This window comes from Muscardinus avellanarius (assembly GCF_963383645.1).
Source record: "Muscardinus avellanarius genome assembly, chromosome: 3".
Taxonomy (NCBI): domain Eukaryota; kingdom Metazoa; phylum Chordata; class Mammalia; order Rodentia; family Gliridae; genus Muscardinus; species Muscardinus avellanarius.
In genome coordinates, this window is record NC_137788.1 from 12802835 (window position 1) to 12829924 (window position 27090).

Here is a 27090-nt window from a genome sequence, read left to right on the forward strand (position 1 = left end):
ATGGAAGATGAGGAGGTCGCTGAGAGCTGGGAGGAGGCGGCAGACAGCGGGGTAAGGAGGAGCCGCCGCCCCGGGGCTGGGCCGGGCGGGACCTGGCGTGAGGGAAGCCTCCGGGGAGCGGTCTGGGGATGGTTCTCCCCCAGGAAGGGCCTCACACACCGGGCCGGGGGTGGCGGAGAGGCCCCCGGTCTTTGAGCGCCGTGAAGGCCTCTTAAAGGGGCCGCGTTCCATTTCTCGCTCCCCTTTGCCCGGTGCGCCTCCCTCCGCCCCCCGGTGTGCGCGTCACGGGGGCGCCCCACCCGCCACTTGGGGCCTCTCTCCTCGGCCCCTCGCCCGTTCGCTGGCCCCGGCCGAGTCGACCCTTCCTTTCCCGTCGGGCCCCCCTGTCCGAGGCTCCATTTTAAAGTTCGTGTGCTCCGATGGGGAGGGACCCTGGGGGGTGCTGGCGCGGCGTGCCTGGCCGCTCCGCGCTGCTCGGCGCCGGCGCCGGCCGTCCTCCTCCCCCGGGGCGGGCCGGGGCTTTTTCCTCTTTCGCTTTTGCTCTGCGAGCCCGGGGCGGGCGGGTCTCGGGGACCTGAGTGGGGGGGCAGCCCTGCTCCCCGGGCCCCACCCGGCCACCTGCGCCCCCGAGGGCCGTGCTCGGCGGGTCCAGGGGAGAGGGGGCGCACATTTGTAAAAACAGCCGAATTCTTGGGGACAAGGACCGTTCGACTCGGTTTCGGAGTTTTTGTTGTCGGCCTCCAGAAACTATAGGACAGATAGTTGTCCCACGCGGGGCCTGCAGCTCCGCCAGGATCGTGATTCACTTGGTTTTCCCAGAGCTCGTGGTTGTGTTGGTGCCCTGCGTTCGTGTCTGTGCAGTGCTGGCTCGAGCGACGTCCCTGTGTCGAGTGCACCCGGTAGAACAGGAGCTGGGTCTTTCTTTCCCAAGTACCTCTGGACGGTGTTCTGGAAGAGGACAGGAAATTGACCCTGGCGGCTGTGGGTGTATCTCTGGGAATGTTGAAACTTGGCTTCGAAAGTTTTTTCCGCTGGTTCAGCATTTCTCCCACGGTTATGTTTTTCCACTTAGCATAACTGAGCATTTGAAGGAGGACTTCGTTCCGGGGGCTTTTCAGTAGAGTTATTAGGTGCCTACCAGCTTTCTTAAATTTTGACTTGAGTCAAGAAAGTAAGTTAGATTTTACAGGGGGTAACAGGTGTCAGTGAGTATTCATTCAACTAACATTTTTGAGTGTCTGCTGTGTGCTGAGCAGTAGGCTTAACATTGACTTTGTGTTAGAGAATACAAAAGAATCATCCACACACCTCTCATTCTACCCCCCCACACTCGCAGAAAAACTTTGCCCACAGTTTGAACATGACTTAGATGATAAATTTCTTGGGCACCCCGGTGGACCTTTATTGGCTTTTCCTCAAAACTGTTTTAAAGGGACTTGAATTTCTCACCTTAAAGAAGTGGGAACAAAAATGATAATAGGATTCAGCAGAAAGGGAGTTCTTCAGTTTTTCACAATATGTAAATCGCTCAGAGATGAACTAGTGTGCAGTCCCTTATTTTACAGCTGAATAAACCCAGAGATGATGTAACATCAGTCTTTCTGATGCTTGTCCAGTATCCTTCCTACTATCCTTTACCCCCCCCCCACACACACACACACCGTACTGGAGGTTGAACCTAGGGCATTCTACCTTTGAGCTACACTCCCCGGCCCTATTTATTTATTTATTTATTTAGACCTGGGATTAAACCCAGAGATATTCTACCTCCAAACTATACCCCTAGCCCGATTTTCTTATTTGGAAACAGGGTTTCACATGGTTACTGAGGCCAGCAGCAAACCTGGATCCTTGCCAGGTGTGGTGGTGGCACATGCTTGTAATTCCCACCCTTGGGAAGTGGAAACAGGAGGATCGCGCAGGTTCGAAGCCAGCCTCCCTGGCTTAAGAGACCCTGTTTCCAAATTTTAAAAAATATATAAAATAGGTCTGGGAGTGTAGCTCAGAGGTAGAAGGGTTTTTAGGAACCCCAGTACCTAAAAAAGAAAGAAAGAAAGAAAGAAAGAAAGAAAGAAAGAAAGAAAGAAAGAAAAGAAAAGAAAGAACAAAACAAAACACCTGGATCCTCCTGTCTCAGCCTTCCAAATTCTGGGATTGCAGGTGGTGTCACCGCACCGGACTTAGTAAAGCTATTTGTTTATTTACCTATTCATTTATGTATTTATGGTACTGGGAATTGAACTCAGGGGCATTCTACCCCCCAGCTACACCTCCAGCCCTTTTTTATTTTGAAACAGGCTCTCCTTAGGTTGCTAAGAGTCTCACTACTTGCTGAAGCTGTCCTTGAACCTGTGGTTCTGCTGGCTCAGCCTAAGTACAGGGATTACAGGTGTGTGCCACCAAAATTGGTTTGTAAAACCTTTTATTTTAATTTCATTTTGTTTTTGTGATACTGGAGATTGAACTCAGAGGCTTTCTACTTCTGAGCTACTCCCAGCTTTATTTTATTGTTTATTTTGAAACAAGGTCTCACTAGGTTGATGAGAATCTCACTACTTGCTGGGCCTGCCCTCAAACCTGCAGTCCTGTCTGAGCCTTCCAAATCTTGGGATTACAGGTATGTGCTACCACACCTGGCTTGTAAAGCCTTTTAAAAGTATCAGATAAAGCCGGGCATGGGGGCACACACTTGTAATACCAGCATTCAGGAGGAGGCTGAGACTGGAGGATCGTGGTTCACGGACAGCCTCAGCTAGCTACGTAGTGAAGCCCTCTGCAACTTAGTGAGACCCTGTTTCAAAATAAAGAATAAAAAATGGGACAGGGGGTGTGGCTTGGAGGTCAAATGCCCCTGAGTTCCATCCCCAGACCCGAAAAAATAAAATAAAAAAGTGTCAGGTAAATTGGGCATGGTGGTACAGGACTGTAATCTCAGTACTTGGGAAGCTGAGACAGAAGGATCACAGGTTCAAGGACAACTTCAGCAATGTAGTAAGATTCCCAGCAACCCTGCAAGACCCTGTTTCAAGACAAAAAATAAGCCAGGTGTGGTGGCCCACACATGTAATCTCTTTACTTGGGAGGCAGAGAAAGGAGGATCACAGGTTCAAGGACAGCCTCAGCAAGTAGTGAGCCTTTCATCAACCTAGCGAACCTTATTTCCAAAGTAAGAAAATCAGGCAGGGGGAGGGTATAGCTTGAAGGTAGAATGCCTTTGGATTCAATCCCCAGTACCACACACACTTAAAAATAGGGCTAGGGGGTATAGCTCAGAGGTAGAATGCCTCTGAGTTCAATCTCCAGTGAGACACACACACACACAACCAACCTAATTGAGCCATTTTTCCCCCCTTACTTTGGAACTGGGCATTGAACCCAGGGTCTTGCTAAGTTGCTGAAGCTGGCTTTAAACCTGAGGTACAGGCATGCACCACCTTCCCTGGCTTGTTATCTTTTATTTATTTCAGTACTAGGGATGGAACCCAGGGTCATTCTATCTCCAAGCTACACCCTTAACCCTATTCTTTTATTTTGAAAAAGGGTTACAAAGGCCTCACTAAGCAGCTGAGGCTGGCTGCAAACCTAGATCCTCCTGCCTCAGCCTCCCAAGTGCTGGTATTCCAAGCAAGCATGTGCCGCCATGGCTGGCTCTCATTGTCCTTTATAGACAACTAAACGGAGATTTAAGGAGTAACCTGTTTTGTTCAAGATTACACAGATAATAAACTGGAATTTGGCCCCAAGACTGATTTCCAAATTGGGTTCTCCTGCCCCCACTTGGTACTGGGATCCATCCCACGGCCTCGTGTTTGCTAGACAAGTGTCCTGCCACTACATCACCAGTTTCTTTCCTTCTCTTATCTTTTTCTCTTTTCTTTTCTCTCTTTGGTGGTGTTGCAGATCGAACCTAGCGTCTCAGGTATGCTTGGTCAGTATTCTGCTACTGAGCTACCCCAGCCCTTTATTTTACTTTGAGACAAGAGCCATAAGTAGCTGAGGCCGGCTTCGAACCTGCATGATCCTCCTGTCTCAGCCTTCCAGTTACTAGGATTATGAGCGTGTGCCACCATGCCCACCTTCCCTATTTTTTGTTTGAAACAGCGTCTCAGTAAGTTGTGGAGGGTCTTACTGAGTTCCTGAGGCTGGACCTTTGACTGAGATTACAGGCTTGCTGCCTCTCTTCCTGGGAACCTGTAGGCTTTGGGGTTGGGCATTAACTTTATATTTTTTGTGCTGGAGATTGAACTGCAGCCTATGAGCATGTTAGACTTGTGTTCTTTCACTGAGCTGCACCCTGGCCCTTAGCTTTTTTATGTTTGTTTGTTTCTTTTTTGGTGATACTAGGGATTGGACCCAAGGGTGGCCTGCCTCTCAGCTGTACCCCCAGCACTTTCTATTTTTATTTATGTGTTTATTATGGTACTGGGGATGGAACCCAGGGTCATCCACGATCTGAACTGCAATCATCCTATCTCAGACTCCTGAGTACTGGGATTACAAGCATGCACCATCAGGCCTGGTCTGGTCTAGCTTTCGTGTGTGTGTGGGGGGGGGGGGGAGGGGGGGGACACTGGGGATGGAACCCTGGGACATTCTACCTCCAACTTACACCCTCAGCACCACTTGTTTTATTCTTTATTTTGAAACAGGGTCACACAGAGTTACAAAGGGCCTCGCTAAATAGCTGAGGCTGTCCACAAACTGCAGTCCTCTGGTCTCAGCCTCCCAGGTGCTGAGATTACAAGTGTAAATCATCACACCTGGCTAGCCTTCACTTTTTTTTTTTTTTTTTTTTTTTTTTCCGGGTCTGGGGATGGAACCCAGGGGCATTTGACCTCCGAGCTACACCTCCTGCCCTATATTTTTTATTCCTTATTTTGAAAGCAGGTCTCACTAAGTAGCAGAGGGCCTCACTAAATAGCTGAGGCTGTCCGCGAACCACAATCCTCTGTTCTCAGCCTCCCGAATGCTGGGATGACAAGCGTGCACCACCACGCCCTGCTACTGGGATGACAAGCGTGCACCACCATGCCCGGCTAGCCTTCTTTTTTTTTTTTCTTGGTACTGGGGATGGAACCCAGGAGCATTCTACCTCCGAACTACACCCCCAGCCCTATTTTTTATTCTTTGATTTGAAACAGGGTCTCACTGAGTTGCAAAGGGCCTCACTAATTAGTAGCTGAGGCTGGCTGCAAACCACGATCCTCCTGTCTTGGTCTCCCGAATGCTGGGATTACAAGCATGTGCCATCATGCCTGGATCCATAGCCTTCATTTTTAATATGCTTTCTTTGAACATTTATTTAAAGGCTTTTTAAAATTTGATTCATTTTCAAGTTTTGCAAAAGATCTCATAAATACGCATTTTCGGTGGTACTGGGGTTCCTGGAAGCCCTTCTACCTCTGGGCTATACTCCCAGACCTTTTTTTTTATATTTTTATTTGGAAACAGGGTCTCTTAAGCCAGCATGGCTGGCTTCGAGCCTGCACATCCTCCTGTCTCCGCCTCCCAAGTGCGGGGATGACAAGCAGGCATAGTGGTACACACCTGTAATTACAGTACTTGGGAGGCGGAGACTGGAGGGTTGCAGCTTTGAAGAAACTTAGCAAGGACCTCAGCAGCTTAGAGACCCTGTTTCCAAATAAAAAATAAATCTGAGGATGTAGCTTAGAGGTAGAGTAACCTGGGTTCAATCCACAGCACCTCCCACACACACATACTTATTAGGTAGTTACATACATAAAAGTGTTAAGTTTGCTTATTTATTTATTTATTTATTTATTTTTGTAGTGCTAGGGATGGAACCCAGGGACCTTCTACCTCTGGGCTACACCCCCAAACCTATTTTGTATTTTATTTGGAAACAGAGTCTCACTAAGGTGCCGAGAGCCTTACTAAATAGCTGAGGCTGGCTTCAAACCTGCACCATCCTCCTGTCTTAGCCTCCCACGTACTGGGATTACAAGCGTGCGCCACCACGCCTGGCCTGGCTAAAGTGTTAGATTTAGGTTCCTTCTCTTCATTCTCCAAAACAAAGCTCCTGGGTAGAGGTAAAGAGCCTAGGTGGAGAGAGGGCTGGCTAATTCTAAAAGCTAACATTTAAACTTATAATACAGAGGCACTTCAAATTCTTGGTGGTCCTCGCCCTCCAACAGTACAGAAAAATGTTTGATAACGTTAGAATTGCTTTTATATCTTTAAATACTCAATATCCAGCTCTATCGGGTTGCGCCATGAAGGGAAAGAAAGACCTTGAAAACACTTCAAATGTTCTGTAGGCTTCTTTTTACTTTTAGTTTAGTTAGTACAATGACCACTTACCATGAGATTGTTCCTTTACCTCTCTCAAGGGGTTACAGCCACAATCAAAAGACAGTTGAAGGAGTCAGGTGTGGTGGCATACCTTGTAATTCCAGCATTCGGGAGGCTGAGACAGAAGATAACGGTTCAAGGCCAGCCTCAGCTACTTAGGCTCTTTGCAACTCAGTGACACGCTGTTTCAAAATTTAAAAACAGGGCTAGGGGTATAGCTTAGAGGTAGGATGCCCCTGGGTTCTATCCCCAGTACTGGGGGGGGGGGGAGACATTTAAGGAATATATAAACCCAGCATGGCACGTCTCTAATCCTAGTACTTGGGAGGCTGAGACAGGAGATTCACAGGTTCATGGCCAGCCTTAGTTACTTAGTGAGATTCTCTGCAATTAGTGAAAACTTGTTCAAAATAAAGAATAAAAAATAGGGCTGGGAGTGTAACTTGGAGGTAGAATGTCCCTGTGTTCGGTCCCCAGTGTTGCACAAAAAAAAAGTAAGCTGGGCGTGGTGGCGCACACACTTGCAAATCCCAGCATTGGGAGGCTGAGACCGGATCGTGGTCGCTGACTGCCTCAGCTCCTTAGTAAGGCCCTCTGCAACTCAGTGAGACCCGGTTTCAAAATAAAGAATAAAATAGGGCAAGGGGTGTAGCTGGGAGGTCAAATGCCCCTGGGTTCCATCCCCAGACCCACCAAAAAAAAAAAAAAGTATATGTAGCTCACATTTCCCCACGGAAATGTTTTTTCAAAAATATGCTGCCTTCAGGAGAAGTGAAAATACAGAGTTGAGTTAATTTTGCTTCAGACTTTATTTTTGGCGTAAGAAATCGAGCCCAGGGTCTTATGCATATTAAACATGTACTCTATGACTGAGCTATACCTCCAGCCTTGATTCAAACTTTTAAATTGTGTCCTTCAGCTGGTCATGGTGGCACAGATCTATAATCCCAGCGCTTGGGAAGCCGAGAGGAGAATCATAGTTTCAAGGCCAGTCTCAGCAACTTAGTGAGACCTGGACAGAGTGTTGTTCTCCTTGAGCAAATCTCTTTTTTTCTCTTTCTTTTTTTCTTTCTTTCTTTTTCTCTCTCTCTCTCTTCTTTCTCTCTCTCCCTCCCTCCCTCCCCCCCTCTTTTTCTTTCTTTCTTTCTTTCTTTCTTGTACTGGGGATTGAACCCAGAGGCATTCTACCTCCAAGCTACACCCCCAGCCTGGTTTTATTTCTTATTTGGAAGCGGAGTCTTACCAGGTTGCTAAAGCCTGGCCAAGTGACTGAGGCTGGCTCTGAGCCTGCAATCCCGCCTCAGCCTCCCAAGTACTGGGAGTACAAGTGTGCCCCAGACACAGCTACTTTGAACAAATCTTTTTTTTTTTTTTTTTTTTTTTTTTTCCAGATCTGGGGATGGAACCCAGGGCTATAGACCTCTGAGCTACACTCCCTTACCTATTTTTTATTCTTTATTTTGAAAGTGTGTCACTAAGTTACAGGGGCCTCACCTAAGTAGCTGATGTTCACAAGCCAGGATGCTCCTGTGACAGCCTCCTGGATGCTAGGATTACAAGAGGGCACCACCATGCCCGCTCACTCTGAGCAAAATTTTAAGGGATAAATAGCACACTTTTAACTTGAAGACATGTTTGTGCTAAAGAGTCAGAAGCCACTTGTAACCTTGGTACTTGGAAGGCCAAGACAAGGGGATTCAAAGGTTTGTAACCAGCCTCCAGTACATAGTGAGGCCCTTCACACTCTAGTGATACCCTATTTATTCAAGTAAAGAATAAAAAGAGGACTGGGGTGTAGCTCGAAGCTAGAAAGCCCCTGGGTTCAATTTCCAGTACTGCAAAAAAGAAAAAGGAAAAAAGGTTCGATCAACAGCTCAATTTCTGATGTTCAGAGCTAGCCAGTTTATGTTCACCAGTTGTTCAGCCAGGCGTGGTGGTGCACACTTGTAATATCAGTACTTGGGAGGCTGAGACAGGAAGATGGCAGGTTCAAGGACAGCCTCAGTAAGTAGTGAGACTATCAATCTTGTGAGACCCTCTTTCAAAATAATAATAAAATAGGGCTGAAGATGTAGCTCAAAGGTAGAATGCCCCTAAATGCAATCCCTAGTGCGCGCGCGTGTGCGCGCACACACACACACACACACACACACACACACACAAACACACAATTACATAAAAGATGGCCTGGTCCATCTTGTTGGCAATGAGGTAACCAAGTAGGGGAAGGTAGATGATACATAATGAAATTCAACTTGTGGTTATTATTTAACATCACCATCACCGACCTCTAACTTCTCTGAATCTCAAAACTACTTTTATTCTTTTTTTCAACGTAGTTAGTTAAAAGGTAACATCTTTTGGATTAAGAGTGCAAATTATGTTTACTCTCTACCAACATGATCTGGCCTTCTGACCCTTCCCCCAGCAACAGTGCCGGGTGGCGGATAAGTCTGTAGGAAAGTGTCAGCAAACACTGAATGCCAATGGTGTACCAGGCGCTGAGGCCGGGTCCAGTGGAGGAATCGGACAAGTAGGGCAGCAGTTTCTGTGGAAGAGGGATAAGCGGGTACCATGGTGGGATTAGAGAAGGGCTTGTAGAGATGCCTGTGTAAGGTTTGAAAGGCCAGAAGTAGGGCGTGGCAGTGCACACCCGTATCCCTGCTGGGCGGTGGGGGCTGAGGTAGGAAGAGCGCAAGTTTGAGGCCAGCCTGGGCAACACAGTGAGAGCCCATCTCCAAAGAAAGAGGTTTTGACAGACCAGTGTTAGGACTGGAGGGGCAGGTGGTGGAGCACGGTCAATAAGTGAGGCTGTGCGGGAAGGATGTGCAGCCGTTGAGGGCCACCAGTATTTCCTTCTGGCTGGAGAGCCCAGGAAAAGTTCAGTCCTGAAAGGTATGCAGGGAAGGGCCTCCTTGTATTTGATTCTGGAGCTTGGACTTTGTCCTGAAAGCCAGGGGAGCTTTGCAGGCTCTTTCTTTCTTTCCTTCTTTCTCTGTCTTACAGAGGTGTGGCATAGCTTGATTTTACTTAGGAGATAAGAGCTTTGTTTTACCTTTTGGTCCCTAGGGTGTGACTTCTATCTGGCTTTGGGGTGTGTCACTGTGGAAGAAGCTTGGCTGTGGGCAGCAGGCAAAACACAGATTAGCTTGGGGATGGCTGGTGATTGCCTTCTGTCTTTACAATAAAGAAGGCAGTTGAGGTGTTTGGTATCAGAAAGCAGAATCCAGGTAGACCAGGCCTGAAGTAGCCGATGCTCAGCTATTCCTAGTTGTTCTGGAAAGAGCCCCAGAGACTGCGAAGTTCTCAGAAGGGGCTTTTTGCAAAGCATGTGGCCATTTTAGGCATAATCACACTGAGCATTCTGTCCCTGGACTTTGGGAAAAGATGGGTTTCACTGTGACTTCAAAGAAGGCAGTAGTAACCACAGCCCTTTCCATTGCGGCTGCATGGGGCCTGTTCCCAGCGTGCTCTGGGCAGCAGGGAGCCTCCATGGCTGCCTTAGGCTCTGGATCCCGGCCATCGTAGGCTTTCTTGCTTTTCCTCCTGCGGCAGGGGAGAGTTCCGAGTGTTTTGCTAACGCTGTATTCTGCAGGAGAAAGTCGCATTTCTGGGGTAGCCCTGTCTTCGCAGCCCCCACCTCTGTGCTGCAGTGGGCTGCTGGGCTGCCCGAGTGGGCGTCAGAGTGGGCGTCAGATTCTGGCTGGTTGCGGGGCCAGCCTGTGCGAGGTGTGGTGTGCGCTTTCCTGCACTCCCCACCCCACAGGAGCGGAAACCTAGCCTGCCAGGACAACTGCTGACTTGTTGGTTTCCTAGGAGAAGATTGAGTTTACCTCCTTAAATCTGAGGCCAAAGTGTAGATACAAAGTGATATTTCAAAAGGTAGTAACCATAGAGATTCCTCTGCTTAAGTGTGTTCGGCTCTTAGCCTCTGCTGCATCTTTCTCTTTAACACCTCATTTTATGCAGGATGTTGATGGCAAAATTATGGCGAAAACCTGAACACCAAAGAAGTTAGGAACAAATCCCAACAGTAGTTTGTTGATGTAGATAAATAACCTTGTTCTTGATGCTGAGACATTTCAAAATGTCTCTCACAGGCCAGGCCTGGTGTAGTGGCCCTTGAAGTCCAGCCCCTCCAGAGGCTGAGGCTGGAGGATTGAAAGCACAGGCCAGCCTAGTCAATTTAGCAAGACCCTGACTCAAAATAAAAAGGGCTGGGGATGTAGCTACCAGCCCTGGGTTCAATCCCCAGTATGGGGTTGGGGAGGGTCTCACAATAAGTCAACCTCCTCCCAAATAGGAACACAGGCAATAGCGTTCCTTCCAAAGTAATAATAAATATGTAGTTAAAATTGTGTTCTTTAGCGACTGTGATGCCTAGATGAGCTTGTATAGGACAGCTAGAACTTGAATCTGGAGGTCAGGACTGCTGTTACTCCTGTGTGTGGCGGGGGGGGGGGGTGTTGGGGGGTTAGTGGGGCTGGAACCCAGGAGTTTTCTACCTCCGGGCTATACTCCCAGACCTGTTTTATACTTTATTTGGAAACAGCATCTCACTAAGTTGCTGAGAGCCTCACTAAGTAGCTGAGGCTGGCTTCGAACCTGTGTGATCCTCCTGTCTCAGCCTCTGAAGTGCTGGGGTTACAAGCGTGCGCCACCATTCCCGGCTGCTGTTATTCTTTGTTGACCTTGAGGACCAAATCTCCAGCACTCACCTGTGGCCTTAGGGCTCACAAAGCACTTTGGACCCTCCAGCTGTCAGGCCTGTTTCTGCTCCTAGTTGCAAGCTTGCTTCAGAGTGAACAAACACTGCTCTTAGCCTGCCCTCAGTCCTCCCGGCCCTCTTTGGAAGGGCTTCTGAGATGGCGTAATGAGTGCTTACTAAGCCCAGGCAGAGTGCGTTTTTGCTTTGAGTATCAGTGACCTGGTGAGGCATAGGTGCTGTTGACCCTGGTGCTAGAGAGAAACTCCCCAGGTTGGTCCCAGCCTTGCTGTCCTGAGCCCACGCTCTTGTTGGAGCACTTTGTTTACGGTTGTCTGTCGCTGGATAATTCACTAGTTGAGTGCTTTAAGGTGCTTCTTAATTGCTTTTCCCCACCTTTTTTTTTTCCCTAGAGATTGATCCTAGGGGCACTCCACCTCTGAGCTAGACCCTCAGCCCTATTTTTATTTATTTATTTGAAACAAGGTCAACCGGCGTGGTGGCGCATGCTTGTAATCCCCGTGCTTGGGAGGCTGAGACAGGAGGATCGCGCAGGTTCGAAGCCAGCCTCAGCTACTTAGTGAGGCTCTCAGCAACTTAGTGAGACCTTGTTTCCAAATAAAATATAAAATAGGTCTGGGAGTATAGCCCGGAGGTAGAAAGCCCCTGGGTTCCACCCCCAGTACTACCAAAAAAAAAAGTCTCACTAATTTGATGGGAGCCTCACTTAAGTTGCTGAGGCTGGCTTCAAACCTGCGATCCTCCTCTCTCAGCCTCTCAGTTACTGGGATTACAGGTGTGTACCACCATGCCTGATTTAACAAAATACGTATGTACACACAGTGAAGAAGATTCTGGGGCATAGACAGTGACTGTGGTGGGGACGCTATTTTATAAAGTGTGTTGTGAAGAGGCCTCTCAAGATAGACCTAAGTGAAGAGCAGTCTGCAGAAGCCTGCTGGAGTGCATCCTAGGGAAACAACAGTGCCAATGCAAAGGCCCTGAGGCCGGGTGTGGTTGCTTTTGAGGACAGTGGGGCCAATCTAGCCGTCTGAGGAGACCCAGGTAGTGCCCAGGTTTGGTGGAGACTAGTAGGCCACAGTGGATCCCCTTGCATTAAGAAGTCATGGGAAGCCGGTGTGCTAGTGCACACTTGTAATTCCAGTACTTGGAAGCCTGACACAGATATCACAGGTTCAGGACTAATCTCAACAACCTAAAGACCTAGTTTCAAACTAATAAAGTAGGGCTGGGGGTGTAGCTTGGAGGTAGAATGCCTCTGAGTTCAATCCCTACTATACCACCACCACCCTCTGGAAGGTAAACTACAGGGGCAGGAGTGGAAGCACAGAGACTGAGTACAAAGCTGCCACAACTCTCCACTTAAGGGTCGTTGGTCCTTGCCACCAGGATGGCAGCAACAGGTGTATTGAGAATGTGCAGGACATATTTTGAAAGTAGAACCAACAAGACCCATTAAAGTGGACTGTGAAAGGCGCGCATGGGCCACTGGAAGTGGGGAATTGCTGAGACAAGGTGGGAGGGTGAGAAGAGAGCAGGCGTGGCTGTGAATCAGGAGTGATTTTGGGCATGCGTTGTGTACCTTTTGAAATTCAAGTGGGAATTGACAGTTACTATTGGTGTTTGTAAATCGGTGGGTCTAGATGAGGTCGCTTAGGAAGCCAGTGTAGCTGCAGAAGAAGAGGTCCAAATCCATGTCCTCCAACCTGAAGGGAGAGGTCAAGAGAGGAAGCGGAACCTAAGCTGCTATAGGATGGATCGCGCTCACTGTGGGAAGGAACTGCCAGAGAGGCGGACGGCCTGGAGAGCTGTGTCTGCGAGGCTGGGAGAGAAAATGCTTCACGGAGTACCCTAGAGCCTCATCAGTTCTGCTGAGAGGTGGGGAAATAAGGATCTGGAATTGACCATTGAACTTGGCAGCAGTGGAGGTCCCTTCACAAGATCGGGGTGAGTGGGATGGTAGGCTTAAGTAAGAGCTGGGTTAAAGTGAATGCTAAGTGTTACTGAGCCAACACCGAGCACTAAGTGCTAGTTGCTTTATGCCTTATGCCACTGTGACAAATAGTGGCCCCTGAAGTACATTTTGCATCAGTAAATAGCATGCCCCTTTGTCTAAGCGTCAAGAAATGGATGATAGAAGCATCTCATACCAACATTAGACTCTAAAGCAGGAAAAGTCTGTTAGGCTTTCTAGATGTCGTGGGGGGTACCGGGGATGGAACCCAGGGGCATTCTACCTCCGAGCTACACCCCCAGCCCTTTTTTTAATTTTTAATTTTTTAGGAGGATCTTACTGAGTTGCCGAGGGCCTCATGAAGTAGCTGAGGCTGGCTGTGAATCTGTCTCAACCTTCCAAGTACTGGGATTATGAGCATGAGCCACCATGCCCGGCTTGAAATTTTAGTATTTAAATTTTAGCCTAATGTGTCAAACGTGGTATCATTTCAGCATGTTATCAATAAGAATAAAATAAAACAGGGCTGGGTGTATGGCTCGAAGTCGAATGCTGCCCCTAGGTTCAAAAACCCTGCCAAAAATATGTGAATGAGATAGTTTAGGCTTCTTTGGTACTGAGAAGTGTCTACATTTGGCACTTACAGCACGTTTCCGTTCGGGCTCTGAGGGGTGCTTCCTGGCCACACCTCGCAGTGGCCGCTGTACTTGGTGGCATGGCGAGAGCCCATGCAAAGGACTGCTCGAAGAGCTCCTGTCGCTGGCAGCACAGAGACAGCCTGAAATGAGTGCTCGCAGGAAGGAAAGCAAAGGGTGTCTGCCCAACAAGCAGGAATTCTGAGTACAGTGAGCCACGCTTGAGACCCTCCCGGGTTTTCTGGTGCCCTTGGTTACTTCAGTACTTTTTGTTTTGTTTTCGGTGCTAGAGACTGAAGCCAGGGCCCTGTTTGCGGGCAGGGTTTCTACCACCAGCAACTCCTTTATCTACTGCTTTCTTCAAGTGCTTATCTTGCTGATTCTAAGAATTAACTAATGATCTGCAGATTAATGAGGTGTTTTCCAGGACTAAATTAAAACATACAATTTAATCTTGTAAGATGCTTTTCTAGATAGGAACCCATCAGTCTAAGAGGTCCTCCTTTCCCTCTATTTATGCTTTCCTCCTTCTGACCAATTTTTCCTGTCTTTAATTGTGTATGGTACTGGGGATGGAACCCAGAGGCATTCTACCTCCGGGCTACACCCCCAACTCTATTTTATATTTTATTTGGAAACAGGGCCTAAGTTGCTAAGAGCCTCATTAAGTAGCTGAGGCTGGTTTCAAATCTGTGCGATCAGGAGCTCCTGTCTCAGCCTCCCAAGCGCTGGGATTACGCGCCAACACACCCAGTTTTATTCTTTATTTTGAAACAGAGTCTCGCTGAGTTACAGGGGCCCTCACTAAGTCGTCTAGGCTGGCCACAGCCACAGTCCGGTCTCAGCCTCCCAGCCTGGGAGTGCAAGCGTGCGCCCCTGCCCAGCAAAGCCTTTGTCCTTTAAATCCCCGCTGCTTTCCTGATTTCCGTGGCAGGATTCTCTTTCTCTGCCCATAACACTTGTTGATACAGCTGACATCACTGCTGGGCTTGATTATCTGTCTCCCCCCAACAGCCTAGGCTTTAGCTACTTAGCCAAGATTGTTTACCCACCTCTGGGTCTCCAGCGCATCTAACACCTCGACTTGACTTTATAGTAGTATTTTTTGTAAATGTTTGTCTCCAGCACACCTCCACACATACCTCACAGCTGACTTTGAGACAGGCTAAGAAAGCCTAGACTTCCTCAGAGGGAATTTTAGAACCATCTCCCGTGCCCTGAGGCACCTATTTAATTAACATGCTATGTTTTCCCTTGGTGTGGGAGTAACAACAGGAGGAATAGGTTGTGGGAAATGGAACCTGAGGACAGACTAGCCTGTCCGCATTGAAGGGCAAATGGAGGCCAACCACAGTTACCCTCCTGTGCTCACAGACACTTGGGAGGCTGAGGTAGGAGGATCTCCAGTTCAAGGCCGGCCTCAGCAACACAGCAAGACACCTCCCCCATCTTAAAAAAAAAAAGGTAAGCTGAGTGCAGTGCTGCACCCCTGTAAGCCTAGTCCTTGGGAGGCTGAGACACGAGCATATCAGATTGAGACCAGCCTCCGCAATTTAATGAGATCCTGTCTCAAAATTTAAAAAGGGCTAGGGGGAAGGTATGGAAGCGTGGAAAATGCCCCTGGGTTCAGTCCCCAGTAAGACACACACACACACTCACTCCATTCATTCATGCCTGGCTCTGCCCCTAAGATCTTGTCTCTCAGCTTCTCAACTGCTGAATTCTGCATTTGATGTTTTTTATTTTTTGTACCAGGAATTGAACCCAGATGTGTTCTACCTCTGAGCTATACCCCTAGCCCTTATTATTTGTTATTATTAATTATTTTGGTGCTGGAGATTGAACCCAGGGGCATTTTACCTCTTACATCTCCCAACCCTATTTTATTTTTCATTTGGTGCTGGAGATTGAACCCAGGGGCATTTTACCTCTTACATCTCCCAACCCTATTTTATTTTTCATTTTGAAATAGGGTCTATTGTAGTTTTTCTGTTATAGGTTGGCATTACTTTATGAATTTTTTTGCTTTATTCCTAAGTGAAATTCGGGTCCTTATAGGAGAAGCCAAAATACCATCCAGATTTGTGGTATGGCATCTTGCCAGGGGACGCCTATGCCTGAAGACGCTCACACTGGCTAGCTTGTACCAAGGATGCCATTGTCCCGCGCTGGCCTGGGGAGATGATGCCTAGCCAGGGCCGTGGCCTGCCATGGTGGGGTTCAGGGCCAGAACGTGTTGGATGCTAGTCCTGCCTTTTACTCCTTTTCAGCATGTCTCCTTTTTGCTTTTTTTTTTTTTTTTAAAAAGAAGGGTAGAAGGATGAGCCATTAACGATTGATTGATTGATTGATTGATTGATTGATTGAATGCATGGCTCTGTGTTAATCAGGACCTGCCAGGCTTTGGTTCCAAGAGAAAATCCATTGTCCTGTTCACTTGAAGTCTTGTGCTCTCACCATCAAGAATAGCTGGGCGCAGTGGCTCAGGCCTATAATCCCAGTACTTGGGAGGCTGACACAGGAGGATTGCAGGTTCAAGGACAGCTTCAGCAAGTAGAGAGGTTTTCATCAACCTAGCAAGACCCTGTTTCGAAATGAAAACAAAATACGGCTGGGTGGTGGTAGCTGGGAGGTAGAATGCCCCTGGGCTCAATCCCCAGAACCACAAAAAAGAAGAAAAAAAAAATCTGGGCAAGGCCAGCTGACCTTGTGAGACATACTGATTTTCAGGAGAACTCAAGACCAGTTGGCAGCCAGGCATGGTGGCCCAGGCTTCGCAGCAACCTCATGAGGGCCTCTGCAACTTAGTAAGACCCTGTTTCAAAATTTAAAAAAATAGGGCTGGGGATGTAGCTGGAAGATAGAATGTTCCTGTGTTCAATCCTCAGTACCCCCCATACATACCAAAAAAAAAGTCATTCTTTGTGAAAGAGACAAATTATCTGGGAAAAGCTAATGTGAGGGTCTGTTGCAGTGTGCCCCGCCCTCCCACCGGGCTTGTGGGCTGTGCTCACTGGGAGCAGGGTGCAGAGCACATGTGCTTCTTGCACTAGCTGTGGGGGTGAGGCCATGAGTAGGGATCTGTGCATCCTGGTAAGAGAGGCTCCCTTAGGCAATTGGATTCCTTATTTCAGGCCCAGGTCTAGATGCTTCTTCACACAACCCTGTGAGCTGTTTGATTCCATTGGGCTGTTGAGTCTATGGAAGAGACCCCTGTTCTCCTTATAGTGCTCCCTGTAGGCAAGTTTTCTCTTGGTTCATCTTCTCAGAGCGGTATGAAAGCGGATTGATTCCAGGGCCTTTCCAAGCAGAGAATGGACTGACTCATGATACCTGGACAGACTCCAGGGTGAGATACAGAGTGCCCTCTGCAGCTGCTACCAGAGCACTCCCCCTCCTGCCGAGAGGGCTCCACGCACACTGGTGTCTGGCTGGCCATCTGGAGACGGGCAGGATTCGCTTTCCACCAAAGCTGCTTGGGTTTCTAGCCCATTCTGTAATCCAGTGGAAAAATCCTTCTCCAGCTCTGCTGAGGCCATCTTGCCTGATGTTTTAGTTATTGGAGTGATAGAATGGTGTAGAATAGGGGGAGATGACAGAGTCAGTATCTCAGTGGCTTTAACCAGTGACTTACCTTGACATTAGGCATTAGTGTAAAACCAGTAATATAGTCAGGCGCGGTCACACATGCTTATATCCCAGTACTGGGGAGCTGAGACAAGAGTATCACAGGTTCTGACCAGCCTCAGCAACAGTGAGGCTCTCTGCAACTTAGTTAGACCCTGTTTCAAAATAAAAGAATAAAATTGGATTGGAGGTGTAGCTCGGAGGTAGATGCCCATCCCGCTGCCACACACACACACGTATTAAATGGCAAATATACTGGTCATCCTCATGGTTGGGGACAGAGGCACATTTACTCAGACACGGTTCTTAATATCTTTTTTTTTTTTTTTTTTTTTTTTGGTATTGGGGATTAAACCTGGGGGCACTCTACCTCAAAGCTATACCTCCCAGTTCCCCTTTTTTTCCTCCCATCCTACCTCTTTAAACTTTATTTATTTTGTGTGTATGTGGTACTAGGGATTGAACCTAGGGGCAGTCCATCTCTAAGCTACACCCCTTAACCCTTTTTTTTTTATTTTGAAACAGGGTCTCAGTAAGTTGCTGAAGACATTGCTAGACTGCTGAAGCTGATCTCAATCCTGCAACCCTTTTGTCTCAGCCTCCCAGGTACTGGCATGAGCCACTTCTTGAAGATCTTTTTCTGCCCAGGTCAGTGTGCTGGTCCTGGGCAGATTCTCCGTCTTCCCTAGAACCGTAGAGTAAGAAGGAACTCTCGGAACTGCCAGTGTTGCCGCACGTGGTGGCACACGCTTGTAATCCCAGCATTTGGGAGGCTGAGAGGAGGGTCTGGGTTCGAGAACAGCCTCAGCTACTACTTAGTGAGGCCCTCTGCAACTCAGACCCTGTTTCAAAATAAAGAATAAAAAATAGGGCTGGGGGTGTGGCTCGGAGGCCGATGCCCCGGGCTCCGTCCCCAGAACAAACACAACAAAAACTCGCGCACGTGTTGGGCTCATTTGGCTCCGTGGGTTTTTTGTCCCTCATGGTGATGAATTGAATTCACATTATAAAGCTTAAAAACCTAGAGTTTGCACAAAAGTGTTGACTTCCTCAAACAGATCTGGTCCTGCCTATCAGCTAAGAATTGGCAGCGGCCTGTCCCTGTCTTCTGGCAGGATAAGTGCTCTCTGACGCCTGCCGCAGCTCACTTCCGAGGTGTGCCCCTGCGTGTGGAGTCGGGCTCCTGGCCCGGCCTGTGCAGGCACTTGGTTCCGAGACCTTGTTTGAAGCCATTTAAACCCCACAAGTTAAACCTTGCATGTATGATGGACGAGCTTGAATAGGCAATCTTGTTTTCAGAATGGAGCAAAGTGACATGGTATAGAACTTTAATAAAGTAAAAAGCTACTCTTCAAAGTAATAGGTAATAGCTTGGCTGAGACAAGAGGATTGCAGATTCAAAACTAGCCTTAGCAACTTAAGGAGACTATTAGCAACCTAGTGAGACCCTGTTTCAAAACAAAAAGGGATTGGGTTATAGCTGAGAGGTAAACCGCCCTTGGGTTTTATCTCTAGACCATGGGGAGGGGAGGTAATAGACTAGGCAGTGTGAGCCATAAAAATTAAACAGGAATTTGGGGTGTTTTTTTTTTTCTGGTATAAGAGACTGAACCCAAGGTCTGGTGCATGTTAGGTAAGCACTGTACCACTGGGCTGCATCCCAAGACCACCAGCCTCCTCCCATATTTTGGAACAGAGTTTTGCTAAAATGCCTAGCTTGGCCTTAAACTTACAGTCCTCCTGCCCAGGCCTTCCAGGTAGCTGGGATTATAGACGTGTGCTACGTGTATGTAACCTGGCATAACATTGGCAGAGCGGTTCTGAACATACTGTGCAGTGTGCGTGGATTCTGTGTCTTGTTCACAGGAACACCTAGGCCACTCTTTTACTGTGGCATACCTTTTTGAATCAGTCATTGAATGTTCACTGGGTGTCAGCTGTTCGAGATAGAGTGAAGTTTTTGTTTTAGAGTTTCTACCGTTTCAGAGACTTGACAGTTCCTGAGATGTATACAGCATGATGTGTTTGCCCAAATATATTTCAAACATAACTCAGCACCAGTCAGAATGGGTGTCAGTGTTAGGCTGGATTTAAATTTAGATTCAAAGCCAGGCATGGTGGCGCACGCTTGTAATCCCAGCGCTTGGGAGGCTGAGACAGGAGGATCACAGGTTCCCAGCCAGCCTCAGCAGTTTAGTGAAGCCCTCTGCAATTTACTGAGACCTTGCTTCAAAATTTAAATAAATTAAATAAATACATAAATACATAAATAGGACTGGAAGTGTAGCTCATAGATAGAATTCTCCTTAGTTACATCCCCAGACCAAAACAAGAATTTTTTAAAAATATTCATATGGCTGGGTGTGGTGGCGCACACTTTTAATCCCCATGCTTGGGAGTTGGAGACAGGAAGATCGCACAGGTTGGAAGCCAGCCTCAGCTACTGAGTGAGGCTCTCAGCAACTTAGTGCGACACTGTTTTCAAATAAGGTATAAAACAGGTTTGGGAGTATAGCCCAGAGGTAGAAATTCCACCCTCAGTACCACAAAAAATAATAAATAAATAAAAATTACATATTCATATGGTTAATCTAACTTTGTATTGTGTAAAGGACATGGAAAGGCGGGGGGGAAAATCCCAGAATATTACCAAAGAAATCCAGCCTACCTTCATTTATTTATTTGTTTGTTTTTGTGATTTGTTTATTTTTATGACTGGGGATTGAACCCAGGGGCATTCTGCCTTTGACCTATACTTCCAATATTATTTTATTTATTTGTTACTTATCTTTGTTTTGTTACTGTGTGTGTGTATGTGGTACTAGGGATGGAATCCAGGTGCTTTCTACCTCTGGCTATGCTCCCAGACCTATTTTATATTTTATTTGGAAACAGTGTTGTCGCTAAGTTGTTGAGAGCCTCATTAAGTAGCTGAGGCTGGCTTTGAACTGCACAACCCTCCTTTCTCAGCCTCCCAAGTACTGGGATTACAAGCGTGCGCCACCAAGCCTGGCTTGGTACCCTTTTTTTTGGTACTGGTGGTAGAACCCAGGGGCTTTTCTGCCTTGGGGCTATCCTCCCATACCTACTTTATTTTATTTACTTTTTATTTTTTATTTTATTTATTTATTTATTTATTTATTTATTTATTTATTTTTAGTGGGGATGGGGATGGAACCCAGGGGCATTCGACCTCCGGGCTACAACCCCTGTCCTTTTTTTTTTTTTTTTTTTTTTTTTTTTTTTTTTTTTTTTTTGGTGGTACTGGGGTTCCTGGAAGCCCTTCTACTTCCGGGCTACACTCTCAGACCTATTTTGTACTTTTTTATTTTTGGAAACAGGGTCTCTTAAGCCAGTGGGGCTGGCTCCGAACCAGCGTGATCCTCCTGTCTCCGCCTCCCAAGCGCGGGGATTACAAGCATGCGCCACCACGCCCGGCCCTATTTTTTATTCTTTATTTTGAAACAGGGTCTCACTGAGTTGCAGAGGGCCTCATAAGTAGCTTAGGCTGTCCACGAATCACTGTCCTCTGTTCTCAGCCTCCCGAATACTGGGATTACAAGCGCACGCCACCACACCCGGCCTCCCATACCTATTTTATACTTTATTTGGAAACAGGGTCTCACTAAGTTGCTGAGAGCCTCACTCAGTAGCTGATGCTGGCTTTGAACCTGTGCGATCCTCCTGTCTCAGCCTCCCAAGCACTGGGATTACAAGCATGAGCCACCACGCCTGGCTATTTTGTTACTTATTTTTAAACAGAGTCTTGCTTAGTTGAGTATCTCAGCCTCCCAAGTACTCGGATTTCAAGAGTGTGCTACTACATCCCGTTTATTTTTTTGTTTTAAAATGGTCTCTTCGGAACTGGGCATGGTAATACATGCCTTGTATACCTTAGGGTAATCTCAGCGCTTGGGAGGCTGAGACAGGTGGATTGCACAGGTTTGAAGCCAGCCTCAACTACTTAGTGAGGCTCTCAGCAACTTAGTGAGATCCTGTTTCCAAATAAAATATAAAATAGGTCTGGGAGTATAGCCCGGAGGTAGAAAAGGCCCTGGGTTCTACTCCCAGTACCACAAAAAAAAAAAAAAAAAATGGTATCTTCACAGGTTCAAATCCAGCCTCAGCAACTCAGTGAGGCTCACACCAACTTAGCAAGACCTGTTTCCATATAAAAAACATAATAGGGGCTTGGGATGTAGCCTGGTGATAGCGTGAGTGCTTGCCTAGCATACTCAAGGCCTTGGGTTCAATTCCCAGTACTGTCAAACAAATTTTAAAAATTGAAAAATTATGAAAAACAATAAAATGGAGTTGGTGGTGTAGCTCAGAGAATGCCTCTTTTTGTGTGATGCTGGTTCTATCCCCAGAACCACAAAAAAAAAAAAAGAAGAAAAAGAAGAGAGGAAGGAAGGACAGACGGATGGACGGGCAGGCAGGCATGGTGGCACACACTTGTAATGCCAGTGCATGGGAGGCTGAGACAGGAGGATCACAAGTTGGTAGCCAGCCTCAGCTACTTCATGAGGCCCTCCGCAACTTAATGAGACTTTTTTATTTTTTATTTTATATATTTATTTATTTTCCTTTTTGCCTGTTGGGGGTGGAACCCAGGGGCATTCAACTTCCTAACTACACCCCCGGCCCTATTTTTTATTCTTTATTTGAAACAGGGTCTCACTGAGTTGCAAAGGGCCTCACTCAGTAGCTGAGGCTGTCAGCGAACTGCGATCATCCAGTCTCAGCATCCCGAATGCTGCGATTATAAGTGTGCGCCACCACGCCTAGCTGAGAGACCCTGTTTTAAAATAAAGAATAAAAGATAGGGCTGGGGGTAGACCTTGAAGGTAGAATGCCCCTGTGTTCAATCCCCAGTAATACAGTGCTAAAGGAAAAAGGGGAGAAAAAAAAGGCCTCTTGCTAGCATCTTCCCCTGCTAGTTACAACCCAAAAAGTCTAACCTTGTCAAATGCCCCTGGCTGAGAACTGGCTTCCCACAGTTTCTCCCTCTGGTCACTGGATGGCTTCCCCCTGCTGGGCGGGTGGCATGTAGGAAGAAGCAGGGGGACAGCCAAGGAGCCAGGCGGTCTGGCCTTTGCCCTGTGCACAGCTCCACCCCTCCATATCTAGGGTGTGTGGAGGCCTCACGGGTCCTGTGCTACACCCCCAGCCCTATTTTTTATTCTTTATTTGGAAACAAGGTCTGAGTTGCAAAGGGCCTCACAAAGTAGCTGAGGCTGGCAGTGAACCCAGATCCTCCTGTCTCAGCCTCCCAAATGCTGGGATTACAAGCGTGCACCACTGCACCCGGCTATCTTAATTTTTTGAAACAGGGTCTTGCTGAGTTGTGAAGGGTCTTGTTAAGTAGCTGAGGCTGTCCATGGGCCGCAATCCTCGGGTCTCCATCTCCCGAATGCTGGGATTGATTACAAGCATGCACCACCACGCCCAGGCCCTCTACTTTTTTCTAAAATGGGTATTTTGGGGCCTGCTGGGCTCTGGTTACAAAAGAAATCCTGTTGCACTATCTCTTCAGATTGCCTGGGTCTACTTGGAGACTTAGGAACTTCAGTTCCACAAACAGTTGGCTTCTGTTTAACTAGGCCTTTTGCTAGGTGCTAGTCGCACACAATTCAAGCATATACCAGTAAAAAACAGATTATACAGTAGTTGAAACATAGGGTCGTGAAGGATTGTCAAAGGGGGGGTTTGCCATTGAGGAAGCTGGTGACTACATGTGCTGCTGGGGTCAGGGGACACTTCACAGACGAGGGGCGACATCTGGGTCTTGCAGGACCTCGGGGCAGGTGGAGCAGCACTGGGTTCTGGGTTGTACTGGCTCAGCACTATTCACATAGTGCAAATTGGGGACAGTATGGGTGAGGCCTGCTTTGTGCTTAGACACGTCCACAAGCAGTTGAAGGGTTTTAAGTGGGGAAGTGGCATGATCACATTTATGTAGAGAAAGTTGATTTCAGTGGCTCTCTGAAGGACAGGCCAGAAGACTGGCTGGAGGCTGAACGGTGAGGTCTAGAACTGTTGCTGCGGCCCTGGGCTGCAAGAGAACGGACACACAGTGTGGGTCAGGCCCCAAACCCTTGAAGGACACAGTCGTGTCCCTAGCTAAAGAGAGGGCATTGCCCGTCGTTCTGAAAGTAAAAACATAAGTTTTTATTTGAGAGAGATTTTTTCCACTTTTTATATACATTTTTTTCCTCTAGGAAATAGACAGACGGTTGGAAAAAAAACTGAAGATCACACAAAAGGAGAGGTAAGGCTGATGTCTGGTCGAGGGCTTGTGCTCTCTGGCAGTGGAGCTGGGCAGTCAGCGGTGTTCACCAGCTGGCTGTCAGGTTTGGCAGGTCAGGCTTCTGGGCAGTGAACCCTTCCTTCCCGGTTGGAGACGAGGGCCTGGTGACTCAAGGCTTCAGGAGTGAGGTGGGAGGCTGCATCTGCCTGGGACCTTTGTGGTCCCCTCTGTGAGGTTCTGTGATGGAAAGTGGCGGGGAGGTGACAAGCTGCAAGAATTGGGTTTTAGGCCTGGCCTTACCCCAGTAGCTGTGAGTTTTGGGGCAAGTTGTTCCCCTTGTGGACATGAGTGTCTTCTCAGTGACATGAAAAGTTTGAACCGATGATTTCTCTGGGACCACGGTGACTTGGCAATCGAAAGTATCCTGGAAGAAAAAACTCTAGGACATGTTTGAAAGGCCTTTAAGGATGGCTTTGTTTCTACCCAGACTGTAGAGAAAGTGAGTTCCAGAGCAGGTGAAAGTTGACTTTGGCTTAGGTGACCTGTTTTCCCTAGGGACAGGCAGCGGGAAGGAGGGTAGGACTTTGGATCTGCTTAGGCAGCTACAGACTTTTCCAGGGGACTCTGGCTCCCTGCCATCACGATCGGGTTGCTGGTTCCTCGCTTGCTCCCCTCAGCAGCTGCACTGCCCCCGCCCAGACCCTTTTCCATGCCGTTCCTTCCTGTTCTCCCTGGATCCTTGCCTCCCCTCCATTTGGTTCTGGGCCGGCTGGCTGCCGCGGAGGAGGGTCTGGCGGCGTGGGTGGCCGCTCCTGCTCGGCCCCTTGCTCCTCCCAGGGCTGTGGTTTCCTCCCCACCCGTGTGTTTCCCTCTGTGTTGTCAGTCCCACCTCTCCTGGGAACACAGCACATCCACGTGCGTGTCCCCCACGCTGGACAGTGCATCTCCCTCGAGCTTTGCCGAGCACTGTTTCTGGGACCGTCCTTACCCCAGCCCCGCCGCTGTCCAGCAGGCCAGAGGGCCCTGGTGAGGGAGCTTTCTCTGCTCAGAAGCGATTGGAAGAGGTAACTTGGTTGTCGGCGCAGCTTGTTTCTGGGAAACACAGGTCACTCACCAGAAAGCTGAGGCAGTTGGCAAACTCTGCCTCGGTGTCAGGCAGGGATGGCTCCTGTGCAGCGTTTGGCTGGTTTGAGTGCACGCCGTGTACGCCGTGGCAGGCCCGGGATAAGGGGCTCCCCTCACCAGCATCTCTCTCTCTGGTTTGTGAAGGGAAGCTGGGATTTTAACTGAAGTGACTGGATTCTGGACATAAAGTGTTGTGCCTCGGGGACCAAGCGGTGGAAGTCCCAGGATGTGGGACCGTGCAGGGCTAGGCCTGTGGAGCGGTTCCTAGGTGCTGCCTGATCTAGTGGCAAGGTTGCTTCCTGAGAGCCTTCTTGAGAAGTGGCAGTGCGGGTGTCTGGTCAGAAGCCAGAGACTGATGCCTAGAGTTAGGGAGGAAGTGACGAGGGTGGGCGTGAGTCTTGGATGGGCCTCCTGGTGAAGGATGGAATTTGTGAAGCTGTGTTTGCTCTTTGCCAGCAGGAAATCCAAATCTCCTCCCAAAGTGCCCATTGTGATTCAAGACGATAGCCTTCCCACGGGGCCCCCTCCACAGATCCGCATCCTGAAGAGGCCCACCAGCAACGGTGTGGTCAGCAGCCCCAACTCCACCAGCAGGCCAGCCCTTCCGGTCAAGTCCCTAGCACAGCGGGAGGCTGAGTACGCCGAGGCCCGAAAGCGGATCCTGGGCAGTGCCAGCCCCGAAGAGGAGCAGGAAAAACCCATCCTTGACAGGTAAGTGTAGCTGGCAAAGCCGGCCATCGAGCAGTCCACCCCAGGAGGAGGAGAGGCAAGACGGGCTGTGTGCAGAGGAACGAAAGCAGGTATAATCAGGGCAGGAGCCACCCCAACTTCAGCTGTGGAGCTAGGCTGCTGGGGCTCCTTCAGTCACCCCCTCCCCTTGGCCCTGGAGGCCACTGTGAGGATGGGGTGGGGGTGTGCCAGCCTCCTGGCCTGTGCAGATTGCAGGCACAGGGGGCAGCACTGCATAGCGGGGACGGCATGGACTTGGAGTCAAAATCTGCCGCTTGCCTCTTAAAACTGCTTAACCTGATGCCTGACCTGGGACATAAGGTGATAAAGGTTGGGCAGTTGTGTCAGTAAACGCGCAGGCGGCCATAGGGGCTGAAATCTGCCTGGCACAGTGGGAAGTACCCAGTTAAGTGCTGCCCTGTTACCTTCTGTGACCGCCTCCTAAGAGTTGGGACTATAGGTATGCACGACCATATCCAGTTCCCAGACTTTTTAAATTATTTATTTATTTATTTACTGTTGGTACTGAACCCAGAGGCATTCTATCCCCGAGCTACAATCCAGCTCTATTTTGTTTTGTTTTGTTGTTGTTACGTGTGTGTGGTACTGGGGATGGAACCCAGAGGCATTCTACCTCCAAGCTATACCCTCAGACCTATTTTATTCTTTTATTTGGAAACAGGCTCTCACTAGATTGCAGATGGCTTCACTAAGTAGCTGGGGCTGGCCATAAACTTGCAGTCCTCCTCAGCCTCCCAAGTACTGGGATTACAGGCATGCGCTACCACACCACGCTTGGCTATAAAATTTGTTTTATTTTTGTGGTACTGGCTATGGAACCCAGGAACATTCTACCTCCAAACTACACCCCCAGCCCTGCGTTTTATTTATTTTGAAACAGGGTCTCACTGAGTTGCAAAGGGCCTCACTAGCTGAGGTTTTCCACGAACTGCAGTCCTCCTGTCTCAGCCTCCCAAATGCTGGGATTACAAGTGTGCGCTGCCATACCCGGCTAAAGTTTTATTTTAAAATAGAGTTTTGCTAAATTGCCCAGGCTGGCCTTGAACTTGCAATCCTCCTGCCTCAGCCTGTCAGGTAGCTCTGGTTACAGGCTTGCACCACCATGCCTAGCTCCCTTCCTTGTTTTGAAGGGACATCTGTTATTTCTCTCTTCTCCTCTGTCATCACTCCTTCAGGGTGAAGATTCTTCCAGTCTTATCTAGTTATGTGAGCCAGCATTGTGGAGAGAGGCAGGGAGCGGAGTGGAAGGTGCTGGCTCACTCAGGGATCTCTTTCTGACCCAACTCTGGAGATCTGCGCCACGTGGTCCTGTGGACAGGATGGCCCCGAACACTCACCCTCCCCACAGACAAGTGGTGGCGAGCTGGTGGGGGGGGACAGGGTGCTGTGAGCATGCACCCCCAGCCCCACCTGCCCACAGGGACCTCCCAGCGTGGAGATGCCCCGTGTGCTTGCCGGAGCAGCAAGCTTGTAGAAGCAAGCTTGGCTTCTGCCCAGTGACATCTGTCCTCACTGCAAGCACGGTTGATTTCGTGGCTTGAGGGATCTTTTATAGCCTGCTTCAGTTCTTCTCTGATCTTTCTCCCCTCAGGCCAACCAGGATCTCCCAACCCGAAGACAGCAGGCAACCCAATAATGTGATCAGACAGCCCCTGGGTCCTGATGGGTCACAAGGCTTCAAACAGCGCAGATAAATGCAGGCAAGGAAGGA

General features: G+C 48.5%; 1 protein-coding gene across 2 annotated transcripts; it reads left to right on the forward strand.

The window, feature by feature from the left end:
* SZRD1 (SUZ RNA binding domain containing 1) lies at nt 1–27073 on the forward strand (the record flags this gene model as incomplete). Of its 2 annotated transcripts, none has more annotated exons than XM_080691251.1 (4): nt 1–51; nt 23476–23525; nt 25086–25340; nt 26971–27073. In XM_080691251.1, the coding sequence occupies 4 exons, from the start codon at nt 1–3 to the stop codon at nt 27071–27073; spliced, it is 459 nt and encodes a 152-aa protein (XP_080547377.1). The 2 variants fall into 2 exon arrangements, with proteins under 2 accessions (XP_080547377.1, XP_080547378.1); XM_080691252.1 differs by having other exon boundaries at nt 25089–25340.
* Between the last annotated feature and the right edge of the window lie 17 nt (nt 27074–27090).